The 22,402-nt window shown below is 42.0% G+C and overlaps 1 protein-coding gene across 1 annotated transcript in view; it reads left to right on the top strand.

Annotated features, from left to right (window-relative positions):
• The window catches only part of ARID5B (AT-rich interaction domain 5B), a 29,145-nt gene that overhangs the window by 384 nt on the left and 6,359 nt on the right, over positions 1 to 22,402 (top strand). The window contains exons 2-3 of the mRNA XM_010714251.3: positions 7,161 to 7,363; positions 18,667 to 18,865. Coding sequence (XP_010712553.1) covers positions 7,161 to 7,363; positions 18,667 to 18,865 — 402 coding nt within the window. The remainder of the gene's footprint in view (positions 1 to 7,160; positions 7,364 to 18,666; positions 18,866 to 22,402) is intronic.

A 22,402-nucleotide genomic window follows, 5' to 3' on the forward strand; every position in this document is an offset into this window, starting at 1 on the left:
AAGATGTAAAAGCAAACAATCATTTGCTGCATTTTAAGCTAGCTGTACACATTGTGGGTTTATTGGGCCGTTTTTGGAAACAATCCCAATTAGTTCCAGGTTTGGCAAAATTGTAAACTTGTCGTAAAAGCTACAAGTGGAAAACATATGTAACTCTTCCCTGTCAAGGAAATTAGTTGGGTCTGTAATTTTTTCCCATGTTGAGAAAGGGCTATTATTGTACAACAAGCCAAGATTGCATAAAAGAAATTTCACTTGGCAACATCCCTGACATCTGTTCATGTCTAATATGGGAAATGTATTAAAGGCTTTCAAAAGTAATCAGCATTGTCCATTAAGGAATAGTATGCTGCAGTATCTTCTCTTATTCCAAGTGTAAAAGAACTTTATTAGACAAGGGTCAGTACCACATAAACAGGAAGTTATCAAAGTAATTCAGAAAAGTCTCTGACATTTTTTATCAGCTAACCATATCTCACAAGAGCAGTTTATTTTTAGCTTGCAGGAAAATTTGGAGGCCATGGATTTTACAGCATGTATTTTAAACCAATAAAATATTATAGCAACAAACTTAGATTAAAATCTTGAAAAGAGAAGAAAGAGCTGCATTAATATGGCACATAGAGATGACATCTGTAATAAAAGCCAATTGACATAGGAAGATGTCGTCATTGGAAATATTTTCTTTGCACACAATGATCAGATTAAGTTGTTCAGTTCCTGCCGCAGTTGGATGAAAGAAATTATTTTTGCTTTGTTTACGAAGTAATCTGGGACATATCTGTGCTGTAGAGAACTGACAAGAAGAAATGCACTATCAGGAGACTGAAAGTCACTTGAAGCAGAATACAGAACTCACTGTTTTCTTTCCCTACAATAAAGCATATTGTTCTGTAAATTAACAACCCGAGTTTATTAGCATGGGTGTAGCTAGGATTTTGTGAAACTCGGAATCTGACATTCTCAACAAAAACACGTGCTTGATTTGGCTTATGTTATTTCTATATCTTTCATTAACCAGCACATACCATACTTATGTACAGGAGCGTGCGTAGGTATGCTAAGGAGTATATATGCATGAATTGCTACCGTAGATACATCGTTCCAGAAATGATGAGCCAACAGTAATTGCTGTGAGTTGTAAAGCACAATGAAAGCAAGGGCTAAAATCTTGATCTTGATCCAGAGCCCGAGAGAAGGCTGAAAGGGGAATGAGGTGTTTGGAGCACTCAGGAAGGTAGCAGCATTTCAGATCTGCTTGGTGAGACTGAGGACAGAAGGGCTGCCAAAGTGGGGGCTTGCTGGAGAACGCTGAGTTCTAGTGCCAGAATGAGAGAGGGCAGGAGGATCTAGAGATGGTGAAGAAGGTGAAGCTCAGTGCCTGAGGGAGCAGGAACAGGAGGATGAGTTTCTGAACAAGATGTCAGAGAGCCAGGTTTACCGACAACAGCGGTCTATGTGAGAAGAAACGTGAGAGGATCAGAGGGGAAAGTTCACACACATCAGACTCATACAGGGTAGCATCAGTCCATCCTTCTTTCGGAGGGATTCTCTCCTGTCCTGGAGATATCCTTGATGATAGATGTTCCCAGTTGGTTAGGGGAATTTGCCACCTTTGATGAAAACAGCAGTAGGAGCTCAAGCTCTCTGACATACCTGGGAGCCCAGCATTGATTTGTGAGCATCTCTGTTGAAGTGATGGGCTTTTTCTACAGCTGTGAGTGGTTTCTGTACTCTTTCTGCAAAAGAGCTGAAGTTGGGAGGACCATGCTGACATGAATTGGGTTGTACATGGAGGCTGTTTGATGTCATCCTTTCCTGTTAACATCTCACCCTCAATATGGATGTGCTTTTGCTTTGTATTACCTGAATGTCCATTTACCTGAATGTTAGACAGTTAGCTGCTGCAAAACTTAGACCTGTGCATGCTCATTTTTTTTAGAAATTTATAGCTGGCTTGTATTCATTGAGCTTGCTGAACTGCATTTGTCTGTATATATTTCTTTATGGTGAGCATCAGTGAGACTCTTGTGTTTGATTTGAGTTTCATTCTTCAATAAGGCAACAGATGACTGGGATAATGTGGACCTCAGTTCCAGAATCTTAGGCAGGTTTCCGTAGTCCCATATTTAACATTTCACTCAAGTGCTGTAGTTCAGTAACAGTGAGATTCTACCACTCTCACAAACAGCTGTGATTGTGATTCATTTGCACTATTTTTGATGAGAAATTATGTGCAGAGCAAAGGCTTTCTTCAGTTTTAGGGTGACAGAAGCCTACCATGATTAGCATATTTATCTCTATGGACTAGACCCTGCCATCTGGCTTGGATGAGTCTCTTATAATGGTTTCATCATCTTTACCTTCTTTTTAAAATTTCACATGTCTGGTTTATGCATTCAGCTTTTTCTCTTGGAAGTACTGTAAATAAAAGAATTCTTACAAGTAGATGTTTGTCTTCAGCATGCAGCAGCTGCTTTCTGAGCCGGCAGTGAATTATGGACTGGTTAAAATCACATATTGGAACTTAGAGTGGTTAGGTGACAAGTTTCTTAGAAGTGAGTATAGAAACTTCCCTAGTTATAGCAGTTTATAACCTCATGTTTGGCAGAACAGTGCTACTTGGCCCATTTTCAGTTTCAACCCCTGCCCTGTCCACACTGTATGTGTACAGATGCCATTAGGAGATTTTAAAAATGAGAATCAAGCAGAGGCTATATACAGTGTTTTTCAGCTTCTGCTGAAAAACATTCACAGAACAATGTATGGCCTGTTGTTTAAGGATCTAAAAGCGAATGAAACTTGCCAGAAATTGCATTTGAAGTGCAGAGAATAATTTTCTAAACTGTCTGTCTTTCCTTATGTTTCAGATACTGGAATGAATCTGGTAGCAGAGACTATTAGCTGTACATACAGGATATTTAGTAGTGTCAAGTCATCATTGTGTGTCATATGTTTCTATTTAGTGGCTCTCCAGTTAGACAGCTTGTGAGAGTCATTTCTTATTTCTCCATTATCTGTTTGGTTACTAATTCTTAGTTAGTTGTCCTCCATAGCAGTGTAATATCAGAACAATATGTTGGACATAGTACAGCCTTAATAAAATTAGGATCCCATGCAAATTGGTCTAACCCCTTTACAGACAAAACTGTCTCTTTTGAATTGGTGGGATCATGTTTCTCTCCAGTGAAGTAGATGAAATAAGCATCTTTATTGCTCGTAGTAAGAGAGTGCATTGGAAAGCACTCTCTGCAGCAAGCCCTCACAGTATGAATGATTTAAAATGTCCCCAAATCCTTGGAAGAAAAGTCACATTCCAGGGGGCTCAGCTGCAGTGGCGTTTAACAACCATGGACTGGAATTTTGTCAGTCACCCTAAGTCAAGAGAGTAAAAGATGCAGATGTTCAGAGATGGGAAACTTCCAGGAATTATTTCAAGAGTTGTCTTTGGCAAGTCCTGAGGTGACTTCTTTCCTTCTAAGCCAGCACAGGAGGAATGCCTTGGCATATTGTAAAAGACTGTTGTGCTGACTGGGCTTAACCTGCAGATGTCTTAGAAAGATAAAGGGTAAAAAGAAAATTGGATGGATCTTAACCGTTAAGTTTCACTGAAGGTCAGTGAGATCCCATTTAGCTGTTGCCTTCTGGAAGCAACAATAAATTGCTTTAGTTTTTAGAAATTAATGATTGATGCATACAAAAGTTCTGTGTCTGGGCAGGCCCAAAGGAACTGATATCTCAGTGGAATGCAAAACTCCTAATTGCCAGAGCTCTGTTCTGAAGAGCCTTACGAAGATCGTGTACCATGACCAGAAAACCCCCATTCAATTTGGAGCAAGAAGCTGGGATTGGCAGTGGAGAAGATCATACATTCCTCAAAGCAGAAGATGCCATTAAAAGCGTTTATATAAGCAGTCCTCTACTTTAATAGATAAGATCATTGCTTTAATTTGGTTGCTTTTGAGTACCACTCACAGCCTAATACTGTGCTTACAGGAAAAAGATCCAAATCTGCTCTCGGGTCCCCGCACTGAGCAGTCTCTTGCTTAACTCCAGATTCTGCTGACAGGGAAAGATGGCATGCAGGTTTTCAACGCCCCTGAATCCCAGTGGCCATGGTCTAGGACTGTGGAGCTGTAGGTTGGAGCAAACTGTGGGAAGGGTCCGCAAACCAGAAGACCACTGTATATAAAACGGAAGCCAGCATTGGGGTGGAAAGCTGTCAGAGATTAGACTGGCCTTTGCAATTGCCTTGATGGGTAGATGAGCCTGGAACATCCTGTGCTCTTAGTATTGTGGCAGACACTAAGAGAGATGTATATACTGGTGGGAGCAGAGAAAAACAAATTGGAGAACTAAAGCAGTAAAGAACTTTGTCCTCTGTACGTTGTCTACTGCAACAGGTCAAGTGAAGTCAGGAAACTGAAAGTGAATTTACTAGAAGTGTGAAAGGAAAGTGCTTAGGAAATAGTTGTTAAAGCTTTTGCATAATGTTAGTTGTCTTACTTTACTAAAGCTCCATGCCCCTAAAAATGACACTTGTGAATGAGTTTACAGGAAATTCTCTGCTCACCTAACTAAAACATTTTAATATTTTTGCACTTTTCTGTTACCTGCCTTTCTGTTTCTCATGTGCCCCAGTCGTGGGCGTGTTACTAACAAGGACTACATATGAACCAGTTCAGAGTAGAAAACCACTGTGAAAAAGCAACCAAGGCAGGTATTTTGGTACAAACAGTAACCATAAGTAAAGCATTGCCAAGCACTGCTCTTTCCTGGCTCCCCAAGAAGTTCATCATCACTGAAGGTGGGTGGGAGAGACTTCAATGAGAAAAGCAAGCAGTCCTTAATTTGAACATGGCCAGCATGAGCATCCAGCTTCAGCAGCGCTGCCCTGCATGGCAGTTGTGAGGTTTCCACAACGCTGCATTTTGTTCAGATTGTTTAAGGATGCAATGTATCACTTACTTTAGTCCTTTGAAGTTTATTAAGCATAAAAGCTAAACTTTCCAGGGCAGGGGAAAACTCATCTACAGGCTTGGTTAGAATAACAGTTATTTCAGGGAATGTCAAATTTACACGTGGGAGGGCACAACTCTGCTAATTGCCAAGGAGTTCTGATCCTCTGCAGAGGCGGAATTGGATAAAGCTGTGCAAATGTTTGTGTAAATACTATTATTTTTAGCAGCCTAGAGGAGATGGACACCAATAAAGGTCCAGTGACTTCAGTGGGATTCCCTTTTCACCTTAAGGAAAGTTGTGTTTGCTATTGTTCCAGCTTGAGTATCAACTTTGGATTCGGCTCATAGTTAATGAGACTTTGGTTCTGAGGCTGCTATGTTCCTTTTGAAAATGGACACTGTGCTTCATAGTAGCATGGGCATGTTTAAAAAGGGGACTTGCTGTCGTTCTCTTGCTGACTAATCCTTTGCTTTCATTCAGAGATTCTGCCACAGCCCCACTGTACTTAGCCAAAGATGAAGTCCTGGCCCAAAGCCTTGCAAGCCAGCTGAGCTGGGCTTGCTTGGAGGACATAGCACAGCTCACAGCGTAGCTTTGAGCGTTTTTTTTCCCTTAGCCTGTGAGGCTGCCAGGTTACATTTGATAAAAGGCCTCTTGCAACAGCCCCTGGCGGACCTTTGATTTTGGGGATCTATCAAAAGGCAAGGGTTTTCTGGCCATGCCTTATTCTTTTGCCTGTCCCGACGACAATAACAAAAGTGTGGGAGGCAGGACCAGAGGTAGCTTTCCATCCAAGCTTTCCTTTACAGCCTGGGACTTGATCCAGTGCTTTTTGACCTTTCAGGTTGCAGAAGGAGCATCCTTTAATATTCCCAGAAGTTACAGCTCATTATTCCTGTTTCTCGACCCCTTCAGCAAAAATAATAGACTGAAGTGTGGATAGCTTGGAGAAGATATGTTGTAAGGACTTGAATAGATTCAAAATGAACTTTTTTCTTCAGATGAGTGTTTAGTTTTATTTCATTAATTTATTTGTGCCAAATTTATCTGCACTACTAAATACTAGTAGTGAGTTGGAGCTGGTACTGATGTTTTCTGAGAACTGCACAAGCAGTGAACTTGGAGGAAAACTGTATCAATACCAAATGCTAAGTCTCCAGCCAGCCTTTTGGCTTCAGAGAATGATTTCAGCAAAGGAAGGATTTTCCTTTTATGTAGAGCTAGAAAGAAATACCTCTTACCCTGTAATATTTAATGATGGTAGCTATCTCCTCTTGTCTAGATTAAAATTACAGGCCTCAGATTGCAAGTTGTAATATTTGTTTTCTTCTGATTGCTGCCTTTAGCTCCTCAGTAAATGCCATTGACTACTCTGTGGGTAACTCCAAAGAAGCCTCCAGGGCTGAATATATTAAAATCCACAGCATTCCACAGAAAATGACAAAATTCTCCCCAAATTGCCCCCACAATTTTCCACTGGCCTTCTTTATGAGCTGCAGGCAAAAGAGGGTGATCTATTGTGCTTGTCCTATTCCTGTTTTTCTTCCTGTTTTAAATATAGCAGAATATATAAAATAATAAAGTGGTATTCAGAAACAATTCTTTTGCCAGGTCTTCCATCTGTTATTCTGTATAATCCTAATTTCTGTACAAAAAACAGAGCCATGGTATGCAACTCAATATGTTACAAGATGTTTATTTTCATCAGAATAGTCCAATAAAATACATAGCTCAAATATTAAGATGGGAGTATGTTAAGATTTCACTACTATTTGATCTATATATTTTACTGACATAAATGGATAAAAATAAACAGCTTGTAACCTATAGAGTTACAGACTATGCTTTTGTGGATTTACAGAATTCTGTGGTGGATTTGGGTTTTGCAGCAGATTTATTTTCTCTAATTCAGTTAAAATAACTACGTAATCATTATTTGTGCTGAGTACGGGTCTAGCTTCATTTTCATAATTCACCGTGGGATTTGTCTGCATAACTTCTTATGGTTAATGACCCTATATTGATTGAGATTCTCTTTTGTGAGGCTGGATTGCTTGTGACTTGATAATGAATCAGTCAGATCTCTCCATTTTAGAGCGAGAGAAAATAGGCGTAGTGTTAACTTACCAAAAAAAACCCCAACACCCAGAGCTTTGTGTGCTCTATATATTCTGTAGGGGCTTTTATTGTTCTTGTAGTACATACTGTTCTGGAAGTGTCACACATGCATTTGTTGTTGTGAACTCAAACGCTGTAGAATCTGTAAAGATGCAAGATTAAATTTTCCATTGCCATTTTTACAGATAACAGCCCGTCGACAATGGAAACATATTTATGATGAATTAGGTGGTAACCCTGGAAGCACAAGTGCTGCTACATGTACTCGCAGACATTATGAAAGGTAAGATAACGAATCTGAAATGCTTGTTTAATAATGAAAAAATTAATTTGGAGAACCTTCAAAGCGTTTTATAAAGAACTAGAGAAAGAGAGAGAGAGAGGTTTCTTAAAGATACAGTAAATTTTCCCCCAACAGTTTAGCCAGATAATCCATTGTAATTTAAACCACAATATATGTCTCCAGTGGCTAAATACATAAAAGAAGCATCTATTTTCTTTGGGACATATCTTAATTTTTATAACAGATTTCCGGGTAAAGAAGCTGAAAAATTGAGCAAAAAATGAAAATTGAGAAATGAGCTAATTGATGCAGACACTTGTCTTCTGTTGGTTTTTAGGAATACCAATTAAGCAAATTGTGGTTGTGATCAAAATAATGGGGCGGCCCACAATGCAGGGTGCTGTTAATGTTGTAGGTCATGCAGAGCACTGCATTCCTCTTCTTCACTGCATTCCTTCCCTCCTCCCTGCCTGCAAGCTGCTGCCAAACACTCTTTCTCTGCAGCCATTGTTGCCGGTCAGAACTGTTGATTTCTTATTCTTTCCATGTAGATAATAACTTCCAGGGCTTGTGAAGCCAGCATGCACTGAATAAAATACTGGAGCTGGAATGTTGTTTTGGTTTACTTAGATTTTTAGAAGCAACCCTTTCCTTTCTTTTCTTTGTTTTTCTTTTTTCTGTAGACAAGAAAATTTTAGTGCAATCTCTGCAATTTCAGGCTCAAGTAAGGAAAGTCCAATATCTTGTTCCAGAGTGTAAACAAGTTATGGTGCTGGGCTCAGGAAAAGGCTGGTCTTGCTGTGCACAGAGCTGTGCGTGTTGAGCAATTTCTCACCCTTTTTTCGTGTTTTATGTGTTGGCCACTCTGAGGGAGATGCTGCTCACACCATGGTGAAAAAGGCTCATTGCCGTCCTTTACTGGTGGCAGCTGTGGCATGAGGGCCTGGGTGCACCAAGAAGTTCCATCTAATGCACTATAACAGAATTTGGAGCCAAACAGTGGGGCAGATTGTGTGAGTTGCTATACACGTCAGATGGGGTTTCCTCTGCCATTGCGTTGCTGACAGATGTTATAGATTGCCCTAACTGACTCATCAGATTGTCTGGACTCGGCTCTTCCCCTCCCTCATTACAGCTCCAAGAGGCTCAGGTCTTCCTCTTGCACCCAGGCCAGCTGATTGGGTTAAAGATGGCAGCCTGAGCTTTCCTTGGCCAGGTGTACCTTGCAGAACCCTGTTGTTGTTTTTTTTGGTCAGAGGAGACCCAGGCATGCTGAGAGTTTCAGGCTCTACGGGTTCAGGGCACGCAGGGAGCAAGTGTTCCCAGGCTTGGTGCTGAAATTCAAGATTCACTGAGAGAACAGTTCCTCGCTAGCTATGGAAAAATAAATGAGCCATTCACAAATACATGATGAACCCGCCTCTCTTTCTTCTACTTTCGTGCTAGTGGTTCATTATTTTACATGCAAAACCCTGGAATTGTGCTCTTCTTCTCATTGATGCGCAGAGACTCCTTCCCATGACTTACTCAGCAGTTACTTAGGGATACGCTACAAAGTACCACAATCTGTTGTGCTGACTATAAAAGCTGAGCAGATTCATCATGCCTTCAAGGTACCACAGCCTTTCCAAAGCCAGTTCTGCTTGCCGGGAATATGAGGGAGGAGACAGCTTTAGCTGATGGTTGAGATGAGTCTTAAGACATCAAAGTGCTCAAATGTGAGCCCTTGGGTTCCAGAGCCAGGACGTAATTCTGACATGAGGCAGGACCTATTGTTCAGGTCTCTGCGGCAGGCTGTCAAAAGATGGCAGCTGAAGAAAAGGTCTTGTAGGATTTTTAGATCAGTTCTGAGCTGGCATAAGATGTGCTTTACCAAATCTGGTCTGAAAGACTAAAACTCATATAGAAAAAACCTCAGTGACTGATCCAATCTCTAGATTTCTGATGTTAGACCCTCTTTTTCCACCACGGGAAAGCTGTATTGAGCCTCAGATTTAGAAAAGAAGTAAATGAAATTGTCATGGTTTGTTTCAGTTGGTAATTCTAACCACAGCACCTGTAAATGTAATGTTCATTTATAGCCAAAGCACTCAGATGACATTTAATCTAAAACTAGAACTGCAATGCAGGAATACACATTAATGATTCAGGACGCGCATACATTTTCTAACTTGAAGGTGAGCTGTAAAGCTAAACTGGAAATTGAATTAAGCTGGGAAGTAAATGTTGAACAAACCTCATGATTTTTCCTTTCTGGATCCCAGTGGCCTTTCCTTTCTTACTGGAGGCAGAACACGCAGCTCCCTGGTGTCGCTGGTGCTGCTGTTTGCGTCAGCCCTGCTATCCGTCTCCACAACTAGATGCCAAGGGCACCATGCTGTGGTAACTAGGTTTTCTCAAGTTGGTGGAGAGGCTACCAGCTGTTTGTACTGGCTTGAGCATACCAAGGCTGCATTGACAGCAGTGACCTTCCAGTGACAGCATTAGGATACTGAAGAGTGTAATGCACGTGGCTCTCACGTGGCCTCACAGACTCTCCTCCCAGCACCCGCTGCAGGCTGGGTTTTCACACCCTGTGCCTGTTCAAAGAAAAGAGAAAAAAAGAGTCAGAAACTGTACCAAGGTGGCAAGCACTAAAAACAAGCCAAAGTATAGGAGTGCTGGTGTGGTCGAGGGCAGGCAGCACTCTGCTCCCCAACACACATCACGGCAGGAGAGGCTGCGATGCCTGCCCCTGCTGGGCCCTGGGTGGCAGGCAGCTTGGGGAGGTGATGGCCTTGTTCCTCCTGCAAAGGGGAGATTCTGCATGCCATATCAACTGATTCATTTCAAGCAGTACGGTTTGCGTTTCCAGTAACTGTTTTCATTTTAAAACAGGCAAGGTAGTAAGTGTTTCAGTAAGTGTTATTCGTGCATTAGTTAGACAACTTTTGTTTTATTAATGAGTGTAATAATGAAAGTGCAGGTTGCTGAGTAGAAGTAATGGGTGTTTTTATTTAAAGCGTAGCAGGTATCATGTAATGCCAGTGAATGTGTTATTGTCACTGTAGGCATGGCTGGTCCGAACCTGCCTCAGATTGGGTTGTTTCAGGTAGGCCCCAGCACTTCATAAAATGTCTTTGTCAGCCTGGTTTCCCTTCCAAACCTATCCATCTCTGTCAGTTTTTAATATTAGTACCAGGCTCTTGGCTATAGTCCATTAGTACTGTACTTAATTGCTCATGTTACAGATGATTACCAATATAAAAAGCATTAGTGTTTTCCCATTGTGGGGCTGCTGCTCTCTCTGTGGTTCGGGCTGTGCAGAGCTGAGGAGTTGTTGTTGTTTTGGTCATTACTGTTTGTGCAGGCAGTTCCCCTGCTGTCTGTGTCAGCTGCATTGGCCTGTGCCTTCCTGAGGAGTGTGAGCCCTTGTCAGTGCCCCATCTCCCTGTTATCAGCAAGCCCTCAGAAACGGCCGTTCTTCTGCGAAGCGCTCTGCTCCCCACCGCCTTCCTCTCCTAATGCAGATGTGGGTTTCACATGCAGGGGTTGAGGTTTCTTTCGCTTTTACACAGAACACATGATCATCAGCTTTAATTACCCTGTGTAAACGATAGGCTGTATTTCTGCAGCACCAGTGACGTTGCTCTTAGGGATTTTTCATAAATATTACACCTCCACCCCCTCAAAAAAAAAGAAAGAAAGAAGAAAAAAAAAACAACACAAAAACCACCACCAACTTGCTATTTCGCAAGGTATAAAAAGTTCCAAATAAAATGCGAGCAATTGCATGTTGGGGCCTTTTTGCGCCTCACAGCCTGGCTGTTTTTCATCTCGGTTTCCTCCAAAGCAAGCCCTGTCCAGCAGCTACGGACAGATGTGCAGGGCTGGGGCACCTGCTGTGAAGCAGTGTGCAACATTGCCCCTCAGCTGTGCAGTGGCCGAATGTGTTGTGTTGGAAGATGCCATGGCCAGCAGTGAGTAGCCCCTGAGGGCTGTGGCCTGTCTGGGTGCTGCAGAGCCACGGAGGAGCTGGGCTGTGCCATGCCCTACTGTACCATGGGGTGGCTCACGGCCTGACCCTTGTGAGCCACCAGAGCCTTGGCCGTCCAGCTGTCCTGGTCAGACCCAGGTGGCAGGGGTCCATGGCAGGACTTATATCCCTGCAAATTCGGATAGCCAAACAGGCAGCGTGCTCTGAAGCCCTGGCTGCCAGGACACTGCAGGGATCAGGTGGTGGAGAGGGGACCTCGGTGGGCGGTGAGGCTTTGCAGCCCTGCATGGTGGTTGTGCCATGCTCTGGGGACAGACTACTGGGGTCTGTGGCCCCTGGGCTCCTGCAGTGCATGCTGCACATCTGTCCCCTTCCAGCAGACTGAAAACAGTGAGATACAGTGTCCAACTTGGAGTCCATTCTGACATTTTTCAGTCTTAATCATACACGTAAATATTATGTATTATCAGAAACACAAGGCAGGTCAAAATAAGTCCCTTATATGGTTTCCCTTTAAGAACCATGAAATTTCTCTACCCTAAGGATATTGTGAAGTAATTCAATATGCAAGGAGAGTCCTCCATTTCTTACAAATGCTGCTTAGTTTTGTTAAAGCGTTTGGATAATTTTGGTAAAGTTTAAGCATTTTGGTGGAGCTTTGTAGGAAATAGCAGCTGGTCATTTAGGAGGGGAGAAAAAATAGGAGCCTTTTCGAGCATATAAGTGAAAATGCTTATGGTAGTCTTCTAATATATGTTGTAATTTACCTGAGGTTTTGGTTTACATTGCTAAGTGTGAAAACATCCTCAGGCAAAAGTTAATCAAGTGTTATGTCACCTGTAAACTACAGCTAGCTCTTTGTTTGACCCAAAAAAACTTGCCAAGCAGTAGTTTTTTCTTATAATATCAAATTGTTTTATTTTTGTCTTCACCTCACTTTCCTGCCCCCCTCCCACTAGTAGTAGTAACAGACTCCCAGAAAACTTTTAAAGTTTCAAACTGTCTCAGTAGTTTTCCATCAAGCATGAATTTAAGCCTGAAGACAGATGAGGTATCGTAGTCCTCTTTTTCTTTTCCTATTTTTTTCGAGGTTTTTTTTGTTGTTGTTTTGGTTATTTTTTTGATAAATAACAAGAGGTTTCTACTTGAGATTTTCTGCCCTCGGGGCTTTATCATTAAGATTAAATAACTGCACTCTCAAGCATACCACTGAACAAACATCTTTTCAATTATGTGAGTAACAGATGCTTTAACAAAGGAACTATTGAAAATTCAGAAAGCTTCCCCCCTCCCCAAAATTTAAAAAGTATCAGATGACAGAGGAATGTAATTGTTTACCATTAAAAAACAGATCCTTAACTGTCCATTCAGAACATCTGAGAATACGCTGTTTTTTCAAAATTTCTTCAGAACTGGTTTTCCAGCGTGTAGACTTAGTGGCCAGTACTAGAGTCATTGGGTGAGCACATCAGATGATCAAGTATTCTCTTCCAGAGACTGCAGGCTGATGGTCTATCTCCCTTGTGGGGAACTGTTTCCCCCGCCATATCTTCCTTTCCACCTGGGGTCTTGCCCCAACAAGGCTTGTGATTTTTGTAGAGTGATCTGGGGAAGCTTCTCTGTCCTCATCACCCTTCACTGTGCACTAAATCTGGGATGGTTGCTTGTTTCCCCTCACTGAGCCATAGGATGGAGAGTGTCTGAGCTTGCACCGCCTGACAGTGCAGCTAAATCAACAGCTGTAGTAATGTCACTAATTTCTAGTTTACCTAAAACAAAGTGCCTTTGAATTCTCTCACAGCAGTGCAGTTCCCACCTTTCAGCAGCGAGCTGTTCTCATTACCCACCAGCACTCCCAGTGGGCTGTGAGGAAAGTTGTTGATGAAAGGATGAAAGAGCCATTTCTTTAAGGAAGGAAAGTTCTTTGGGAACAAAATCGAACTCAAACATATTTTGCCTTTGCTGATAAAATACATACCAGTTTTGTACTTCAGACATATGCAAATAGTCCTATTGCTATTGTATTCTGCATGAAAGCATGCAAGGCTTGCTTTCGTAACCCCTGGATTGTACAATGCAGCACGGGGAAATCAGGCTTGATTTCCTCATTGTGTTTTATATTCCCATTTCAGAAAACAGGCTGAGATCTTAAGAGCTTGGGTTATTCCTCCTCCCCTGTTCTCTACTGGAAACTGGTCACTGATGCCCAGAGAGCTGCCTAACACTCCTGTCAGTCCTCACCAGCTGACTGCTGCTGAAGGTGACTTGTTTCCTGTGACAGCATTGCTCCAAGATTTATTCCTTTTAAAGGATAACGGTGTAAAAAAGACAAGCTTTCTTTTGGGATCAGAGCTAGGGTGTTCCTGCTGGTCCCTTAAAACAATCAAATGCTTTGCCGTTGGGTTTCCAGGAAGAGAATGAGCTTCTGCAACTGAGGTTATCAATGGGGGCCCTCTGCCCTGGGACTGCCTGCCTCTGCATGAGGACTGTTGCTGGAGTTGCCCCAGCTCAGTGCCGCTTTTCTTGGCTCCATGCTCACAGGGCTGATGATGGCTCTGCCTTGCTGCTCTCAAGGACCTAACAGAAAGATCCCTTAGTGAACCTGGCAGAACAGTCGTCTTGTCCCCAGCTGTGCCTTCAGGGGAAGGAGTCAAGACCCACTCACCTGTGACTTAGTATGTCCTGGAGGGAAGTGTTTTCCAATCTCTTACCAGCAAGGTGATTTGTTGCCTGTCCCTTCTCAGTGTTTCTGAAACGGAGCATTTACTGTTCTCATGATTTACATTAGCATCTAAACCTTGCATAATCTCACTAATCCCCTGGCCCCCAGATAACCACTGGCAGTGAGTTCCATGGGTTAACCGATGGTTGTGTTCATTCGGTAGAGCAGATTTAAGTCTTTTTCCATTCTCATTGCAAACAACTTCCTTAACCTTCTTGCCTGGAATGGAAAAGGGGCAGCGTCTCCCAAGTAATGGGCTCTGGTATTTTATGTGCTTCCAAGATTATTCTTGTGGCTGAGAGGCTCCCTTGCGCACTGTTTTGTGTTGGGCTTGGAGCCCTTGAGAAAGCAAGATGATGTCAATGGGAGGCATGTTGGAATATTTTATTCTGCCAGAAAGAAAACAAAAATAAACACTGAAACAAACGGTATAAAAATACTGTAGGGGTTGTGTTGAACTGCCTCCTGCCCTCCTTCCCCCAGTGCAGCCCATGGACAGAGCACTGTGTCACGGGCATATGGTTTCTCCCTGGCCGGAGCACCCCGTAATATCCACGCACAGTGGGGAGAATTAGAGAGGAAACTGGCAGCCTTAACATTTAATTTCCTTCCTCTTTCTGGGTTGGTCAGATCCTTTGCATTATTCTAACTACTTTTTTTTATCATGTCTATAAATAGATGTGCTCTCATGTGTTACCTGAAGCAGAGTTGGGCCAAAAAAGTCATTCATTCTTTATAATCAATGCATGAAAATGTAGTGGTTATTGGCTCAGATTAGATCTTGTATTGTTATTTCTGTAGCTGGGGGAAAAAAAATGTTGACTAATAAAGATTAAGGACTTTTTTTTCTTTTTATGAAATGCTAATGATGAAGACATGTTTGATATACTGTGAAATACATTTCTCTAATGTGAAGTTTCTGCTTTTTGTTGGGAAAGATATTCAGTCTCTGGAGGATTTTAGAATTTGTAAATATAAAATTATCTGCTTCAGTGTTTTTTAAAAAAACGTTGGCAGAAAGCCAGATTACTTACATTACTGTAATAGATTTGCTGACCTCTGACATCTGCTGCAGAGAAGTACATTGAATTTTTCATAATATCAGATGATGCAGATCTGAAAACTCAGTACACTGCACCATTATTTAATTCAGGACTTAGTAAAGCAAAATCTTTTTTTGAGTAGCAGTTTATACGTGATTAAACTTAATATTGCCGATTGTAATAAATCAGGATTAGTATAGTACTGATTTGTTAATCTAACTTGTATTGATTTTAAGTTGTCTTTATTTAAAAAAAAAAAAAGGCTCGCTTTTCACAGCGACTGAATTTAATAAGAAGCTCTGTGATAGCAAAGACTCCCCTACTGTTTCTGCTCTTGGCTGGAAAATGTTATTCTTGTATTATTCCAGGAAAAAAAAAAAAACAAAAAAAACCCCTCATGCTGCTAAAAATCTGCTGCCTGTGGAAAGATTTTTTAATACACTAGTGCTTACATATTCTATTTATGTTAATTGACTTATAAATAATACATTTTATTAATCTTAATATTGGAGTCTTGATCATGATAAAGACCCTTTTATTTGGTCTCCTCGCAGGCTTTACAAGTAAATATTCTTTCGACCACAGAACGGCCCCCCTTTCCTCCTCCATGAGTACTTTGATACTCCCCCCACCGCCGAAGACAGCCCCGTCCAAAGCGCTGACAGTGCGGGTGTTGTTTCTGAGCAGAGCACGTTTGAGGTGTCGAGGCGCATTTTTGTGAGCCCCGTCTTTCCTTTCCTTGTGCAAAGATTGATTAAATCTTACCTGCGCTGCAAATATTTGACAAAAATCCTGCGTTCGTTTCAGACATGTCACATTCTGCTAAGCTATTTGGATAATAGCAGATCACATTCTTCCTGCGTTGGGCAATATTGACCTTAACTTGGCTGTGCAGCGAGCGGTAATGGCATGTGAGCCGGAGCTCTAACCGTTCTGAGAGCTGCCTTAGCTTTATTACTCCTGTGCTATAAAAGCTTCTAATAATCAAATGATAAGATCATATCCTGTGGGTAATTGTGTTGTACCATGACAGGATAACTGAAAAAACACTCAGTGAAAATTGTAACCAGCGGAAGTCTCAACACGCAGAGCGTTCTCGTGCGGTTGGGCTCCGTGTGCCGCCTTGCGTGGGATCCCCCGTGCCCCCCGCACCCACAGCGCTCCGTGCGCCAGGCGGTGTGCTGGGAGCGAGGCGGAGAGCTCCTCCAACAAGCCATCCTTGTGTTTTGGTTCCGTTTTACCTTAGTCATGCCTGCTTCCAGATACAAGAAACATTTAATTCCAGATTTCCTGCTGCTGGCTCCAGGCCTTTGACCGGCGATGTGAAATGTATTTTTACTGCTGTCGTACTGCCAACTGCTGAGCTCAGTGAAAAATAACTAAAATGAAAATGTTGTACTCCCACGTGAACTCAGGATAAGAAAAGGAAATTTTAAGGCACAGTTGCTAATTAGCACCAAAGCTAATGAGTTCTGGTGAGGTGCACCACAAGGAGGAGGAGCTCTGGGAGGCCGACTGGGAGGCGTGCAAGTGCTCGCCATTGCTGCAGCCCAGACCCAGCTGTGCCTGGAGCCCCACATGTGCCATCTTTGCAGCAAGGCCCACCACTGGGCCACAACCACTTGCCCTCCTTGCAGCAAGGCACACCAGTGGGCCATGGCGCCTGCTTGCACAGCACTTGGACGCTCTGAGGGCCTGTTGAGGGGAGGTGGGGATTTGTAACGGGCAACGTGTTCCTATGGAAACAAAACAAAGCCAAACAGTCGCCTCGCAGCGCTAACAAGTATTGTCATAAAACGTGTTTTTATTAAAAGCGAGTTTAAATATTTAACACATGGCAGAGCGACATCAGTGTTGCCCTGTGTGAAGCCCAGCCTCGCCTCGAGTCAAGTCCGAAGCGCTCTGTGCAGCACAGGGAGATATCCAGTGCTTGCACGAATATTTGTGCTTTGTGAGTGAAATTCAGCAGCCTCAAGTATGAACAAGATTATTTTTTTCTGATTCTGCTTAGTTATGCTTTTTATTATATAAACATTAACTGTAATATTACAGTGGGAAACAGGTATTTGGCAACTACATATTATTTTGCTAAGTTTGCATAGAGGGAGCAGTTTCCAGTTTTAGCAGCTGTAACATGTTTAAACTCAGTTTGTAATGGGATCTGAAGATGAATATTCCCTGTGGGCTCTGCTTAGCTTCATTACTGGAGCCCTGCCAAATTCAGGGCTAGAAAGTATTATTCACGCCTCTTTGCACATACCATGTCAGAGCATGCTCAGTTAATGAATTTTGTTTCTAATATAGCATAAATTAGGTTTATATTTTAACATAATTTATGTTGTATTTTATTAAAATGTAAAATATTATGATCACAAGCAATCTAATTTCTGCTCTCTTAAGCCCAAACTGTGTTTGAACATCTAAGTATGTAAATCAAAATTGCATGCTTAGGAGCTGATTCTAGGATAACAAACGAATATCTGAACCAAAGAGGTTTCTGCCTTGGAGTCCTAGATTAAAGATAATTAAGGATTCCTGGTATTTGAACAGATTTATGTTGTTTATAAGCAAAGTACATTTTCCTCGCAGAGTCAACTTGTCTTAAAAAAAAAAAAAAACAAATTATGTTTGCTGTATTAAAGTTCATATTTTTAAAGTCTCAGTCTTGTATTAATCCCACAGTGAGTCATTAATCATACCAAATGCATTATAAAAACTTTAATCACTGAAGTTGAAACTGAGATTGTAATGCAATCCATCCCTTTTAATTATATCAGTTATTTTTCCTTTCAGATGAAGAATAGCAAAGGGAAAACAGATAGATTAAAACTCAGAGTGTTTGATGCTTTTGGGGGAGGATATTTTCTGTTTGTGTTTCTTTCTATTCTTTAAAGCGATTTTGTACGCTTCGTGGAGGAAGGTTCCACTGCTCAAAATTCTTTCACTTTTAACTCTTTAAAAGAAAAGACTCATTTGGGAAGGCAGGGACCGTGGTGACTGTCACCCTTTGAGGGTGTGTTTGGAAGGGTCAGGTTGGGCTGGCACTGCACCACGCTGTGTGCTGTGCCTGCTGTTGCAGGTTTCCGTACTCGGATGTCTTCCACCCAGTTTCTGGCATTTATCCTTGTACTCGGGGGAACCTCCAGCCTGGAAATTGTATAGCTGTTATCAGGTTGGCTGTGGCTTTGGAGGTGTTTCCTTGGGGTTTGCTGCATGCTTTTAAGGTAGGGAGAAAAAATAAAAATAAATGGTTGTGTGTTTTTTTAATCAGTCTAAAACATAGTGGCTCTTATCCTCATCTGTACAAATTGGTGTGGCTGCGTGAACCACTACAGCCTTACTGACAACTGATACACGCCAACTCCACTCAATTTATGCCACACGGTAATCTTGCCAAATAAATTGATTTATCATACTTGGATTTGTAGATACAGAGTTTACAGTGATGCTTTTATGCCACGGAAGAAAATAGATTTATTAAGTAAACTGCTCACAGTAGATACATTTTATTCTTTGCTAGAAAAGCAAAACCTGATCAATTATTTGTTCCTTAATCCCCTAGATTAATCCTGCCGTATGAAAGATTTATTAAAGGAGAGGAAGATAAGCCACTGCCTCCAGTGAAACCTCGAAAACAGGATAACAGTTCCCAGGAGGGCGATGCGAAAACAAAAGTGTCTGGAACAAAACGCATCAAAAATGAAAACCAAAAGAGCAAGAAGGAGAAAGATAATGCACAGAAACCCCAAGATGCATCTGAGGTTGGTTGCTTCCCTGCTTTTCAACTTTTCAATTAAAAATGTGCAGTTTTAATCAATCAAAATTCAGTGATAAAATACATAATTTAAACTGGAGAATCCCGAGCAGTTGGCCTTTGAGTTTGCTCAGCAGTAGAAATTCAGTTGGTGTGGTACTGTCTCTGTTGTGATTTTGCAGGGTTACAAACAGCCACCAGTTAGCTCCGTATTGCTTAGGAGTGATGGCAGAAGACCAAGCTCTAGATACAACGAGTATCATTTCTGCTCATTGTGTTACACAGTGGTCACCACGAAAAGATCAGCATCTGCCAAAAGGAAACCACACAACTACCACAGTTATTTCCTAATCTTAAGTATAGGGTGCGGGAGCCTCTAATATTGCTGATAATGTTGTGGTAACTGGGTATAGCTGGTCTTTATAGTAGTAACATCTGGATTAGCCCTTCTGCACTTACAGATGCATGCACATATCCATCAGAAAACATATCACTCCTCAGGATTTTTATCACTAAATTTCTCTTTAGACTCAAAGGTCAAATTTTGAGCAAACACCTGCCAAGCTTTAACTGAGACTGAAGTCTCTCATGTACCACAGATGGTTTTCAGCAGAGATGCTGCTAACCTGCTTCACGTGGGCAGATCCTGGTTTCCACATAGAATCACATTATGTGTGCTCATGGGACAGCTCCAATTTTGTGTTCACAGCCCATGAAAGATAGATCTTTAGAGTGGAATTCATACTTGTCTGCAGATTAAGGGTAAGTTTCATGTGTTGCTTAGTGCTATAAAACCAATGGGCATTTTGCTCCAGTGTTTCTTAAGCATGTCTTTTGCCCATTTGAGCCACTCTAACTATGTCCTCTTGCACCTTGCGTAAGTGAGACCTTGAAGCTCCTTGCACACAACTAAATACATAAGATGTTGCTTTTTCTGTCTCAGTCTGCCAGATCGCAGCAGCCTTCAAGGTGTTGCAGTGAAAGTAAGTATTTAAAGAATGTTGAAACACATGACATGCCCGGCAGAGTACGGCTGCTCCCTTGCCTTCATTGCTGTCTGGCAGGTACATAAGTCCTGTTTCTAAACCAGTTTGAAATCAGTATTGAGTCAACTACCAACAACCCTCCTCCTTGTTGCTTAAAAAAATCACAGAACCAGTAAGCATGGATGCATTAGAGAATTTGCATGTTGTTACAAGAACAGAATATTCTGATTTTCATGTCCCACTACCATTTTAAGTTGTGCTTACACTGAAGAATGTCACCTAAGGTCTAAACCGGAATTTGTTTTCAATTGCCTTGATCAACAGCATCTTTAATGTCAAATGTAAGAGCACTCTACAGAGAGGGATTTTTATTTTCTCCTGCACTGTAATTTTAAAGCAGAGAACACTGCTGGGGGAAAACTCCTCTGCTTCTGATTGCAAATACCTGAAGTGCATATAACCTCCTTAAGTCAGTGGAACATTGCAACACAAATTGCCCAAAGCAAGGAAATGCAAAGCTAAGGCTTGTGCTCCCTTCCCCTGTCATTCCTTTGTGCCCACTTGTTTACTCTGGGGTCTTAGATCAGCAAGATAACTTACATACTGTTGGTACTGCCACAGTTAAGCACAGCATAACAAGCCAGCAACAGAGCATCAGCCTTAACTTTGAATTTCCTTGCTTTTGTTGTTCCCTATCTCAAACTTCCTGCTGCTTAAACTGCAGTTATTTTTGTATGTGGTTTGCAGGAAGAGTTCTTAGAGCTGCAGTTATCGGAAGCATAAGGAGCCGAGCTGAGACAATAAAAATACACAAATGTGGCAGTTTCCCACTGTAAAATAGTACCTTTTAAAGAAGAATGAATCTCTCATCTCTAGGGTGGATGATGGTTCCTGCTCCTGTTTAATCAGGGCAGGCAATTAAAAACTGCATCCTTCACACAGGTCACTGTATGGATGGTTGCACGAAGCAGAGAAGTGAGGAGGCCTGTAGGGGTGGACACTTCCCCCCTGCGTGGGTGCTCATCAGTGCTCCTCTGCAGATGGAGCTCTGTGCCTAAGGCATCATCCAGTCTTTCAGGGTGGAGCAGCCTCCAATCTGCTGTGGCCTGCTGGAAGGCCTCACACAGAATCATAGAGTGGCCTGGGCTGAAAAAGGCCTCAAAGATCATCTAGTTTCAACCCCTCTGCTATCTGCAGGGTCGCCAACCAGCAGACCAGGCTGCCCAGAGCCACATCCAGCCTGGCCTTGATTGCCTCCAGGGACGGGGCATTCACAACCTCCTTGGGCAACCTATTCCAGTGCATCACCACCCTCTGAGTGAAAAACTTCCTCCTAATATCTCAACCTAAACCTTCCCTGTCTTAGTTTAAAACCATTCCCTCTCACCCAGCACAGATTCCGTAGTTGTTGCAGGCCTCCTGCCAGACAGCAGTGGCAGCGTGTTGTTCACAGGGAGCCTTTATCATTGCGTGTGGATGTGTAGGCATGGCCTCAGCCAAGCCACCATTTACACCATTCCTGCATGTGGCTTCAGAGCAGGCCGTAGCTATGGGCTAACGGATAACCAAGCTACGAAAGAGCAGTCTTCTCTATTGCACGTTCAAATCACGCAGCACAAGAAATATGCAGGGAGAGAGAATATAACTTTAATTTATTACGATTGCATTTGTCTTTGTGCTCTTCTCTCTTTTCCTGCCATTGCAATGACATCGTCTCTGTAACAAGATACCAGACAAAATGCTATTAGCCTTAGAATGCACATTTCCCCACAATAGCTGAAACTTCAATCAAAATGTTGCTTAACAGAAACAAAGAGCAGAATGTGCAGTTATTAAATATCATTTCTCTTTTTTTTTCATCCCTGCTTTGCTCATCTGTGTGGTATTTTCCTGTAATTTTATAAGCTCAAGAGACTTAGGGATAGTACTTTGTAAAGGACCTAATGATGGTATTTGGACTGCAAAAGACAGCTATTAGTTTAAAAAGAAGAAGTTACGATGACTAATGGACACTGCAACTAATAGACCAGCCAAATACACAGGAATATTTAAAAGCAGCTGTGAAGAAATAAATCTCTGAGATGATTAGATTTGTTAGGACTTTCTCTGGTCCCTCACTCCTGTGATAGACTGTAGAGCAGCATTTAGATAATAACTTTCTTGATGTGTCTTATCTTTACAACTAAGAAAGAAAGAAAACAATAATAATAAAGGGTTCACACAATGCTGCTGTTTTATGACTGTCTTATACCTTGACGTGTCAGAAGAGAATGAGAGCAGTTTTGAAAAAGGCTGTCAGTCAACTGGATCACAGATGGGACGCTCTGATGACCTCTGTGGGTCACAGTTCAGCCAGCAACATAATGGGATGAATAGTGTGAATTGTGAACACAAGCTATATTAATGGTGAAGCAGAAAGAGCTGCAGTCCCGTTGACGGTAACATATAAAAGCTATGTTTGTAATAGCGTGCACACGCACTTACGGAATGTTGACAACTTCATTTTAATCCGTTAATAAAAAAATGTGTGTCCTAGTTAAGCTGCAGCAGTGATTTGC

Source organism: Meleagris gallopavo, chromosome 8 (assembly GCF_000146605.3).
Source record: "Meleagris gallopavo isolate NT-WF06-2002-E0010 breed Aviagen turkey brand Nicholas breeding stock chromosome 8, Turkey_5.1, whole genome shotgun sequence".
In the NCBI taxonomy this organism is placed as follows: domain Eukaryota; kingdom Metazoa; phylum Chordata; class Aves; order Galliformes; family Phasianidae; genus Meleagris; species Meleagris gallopavo.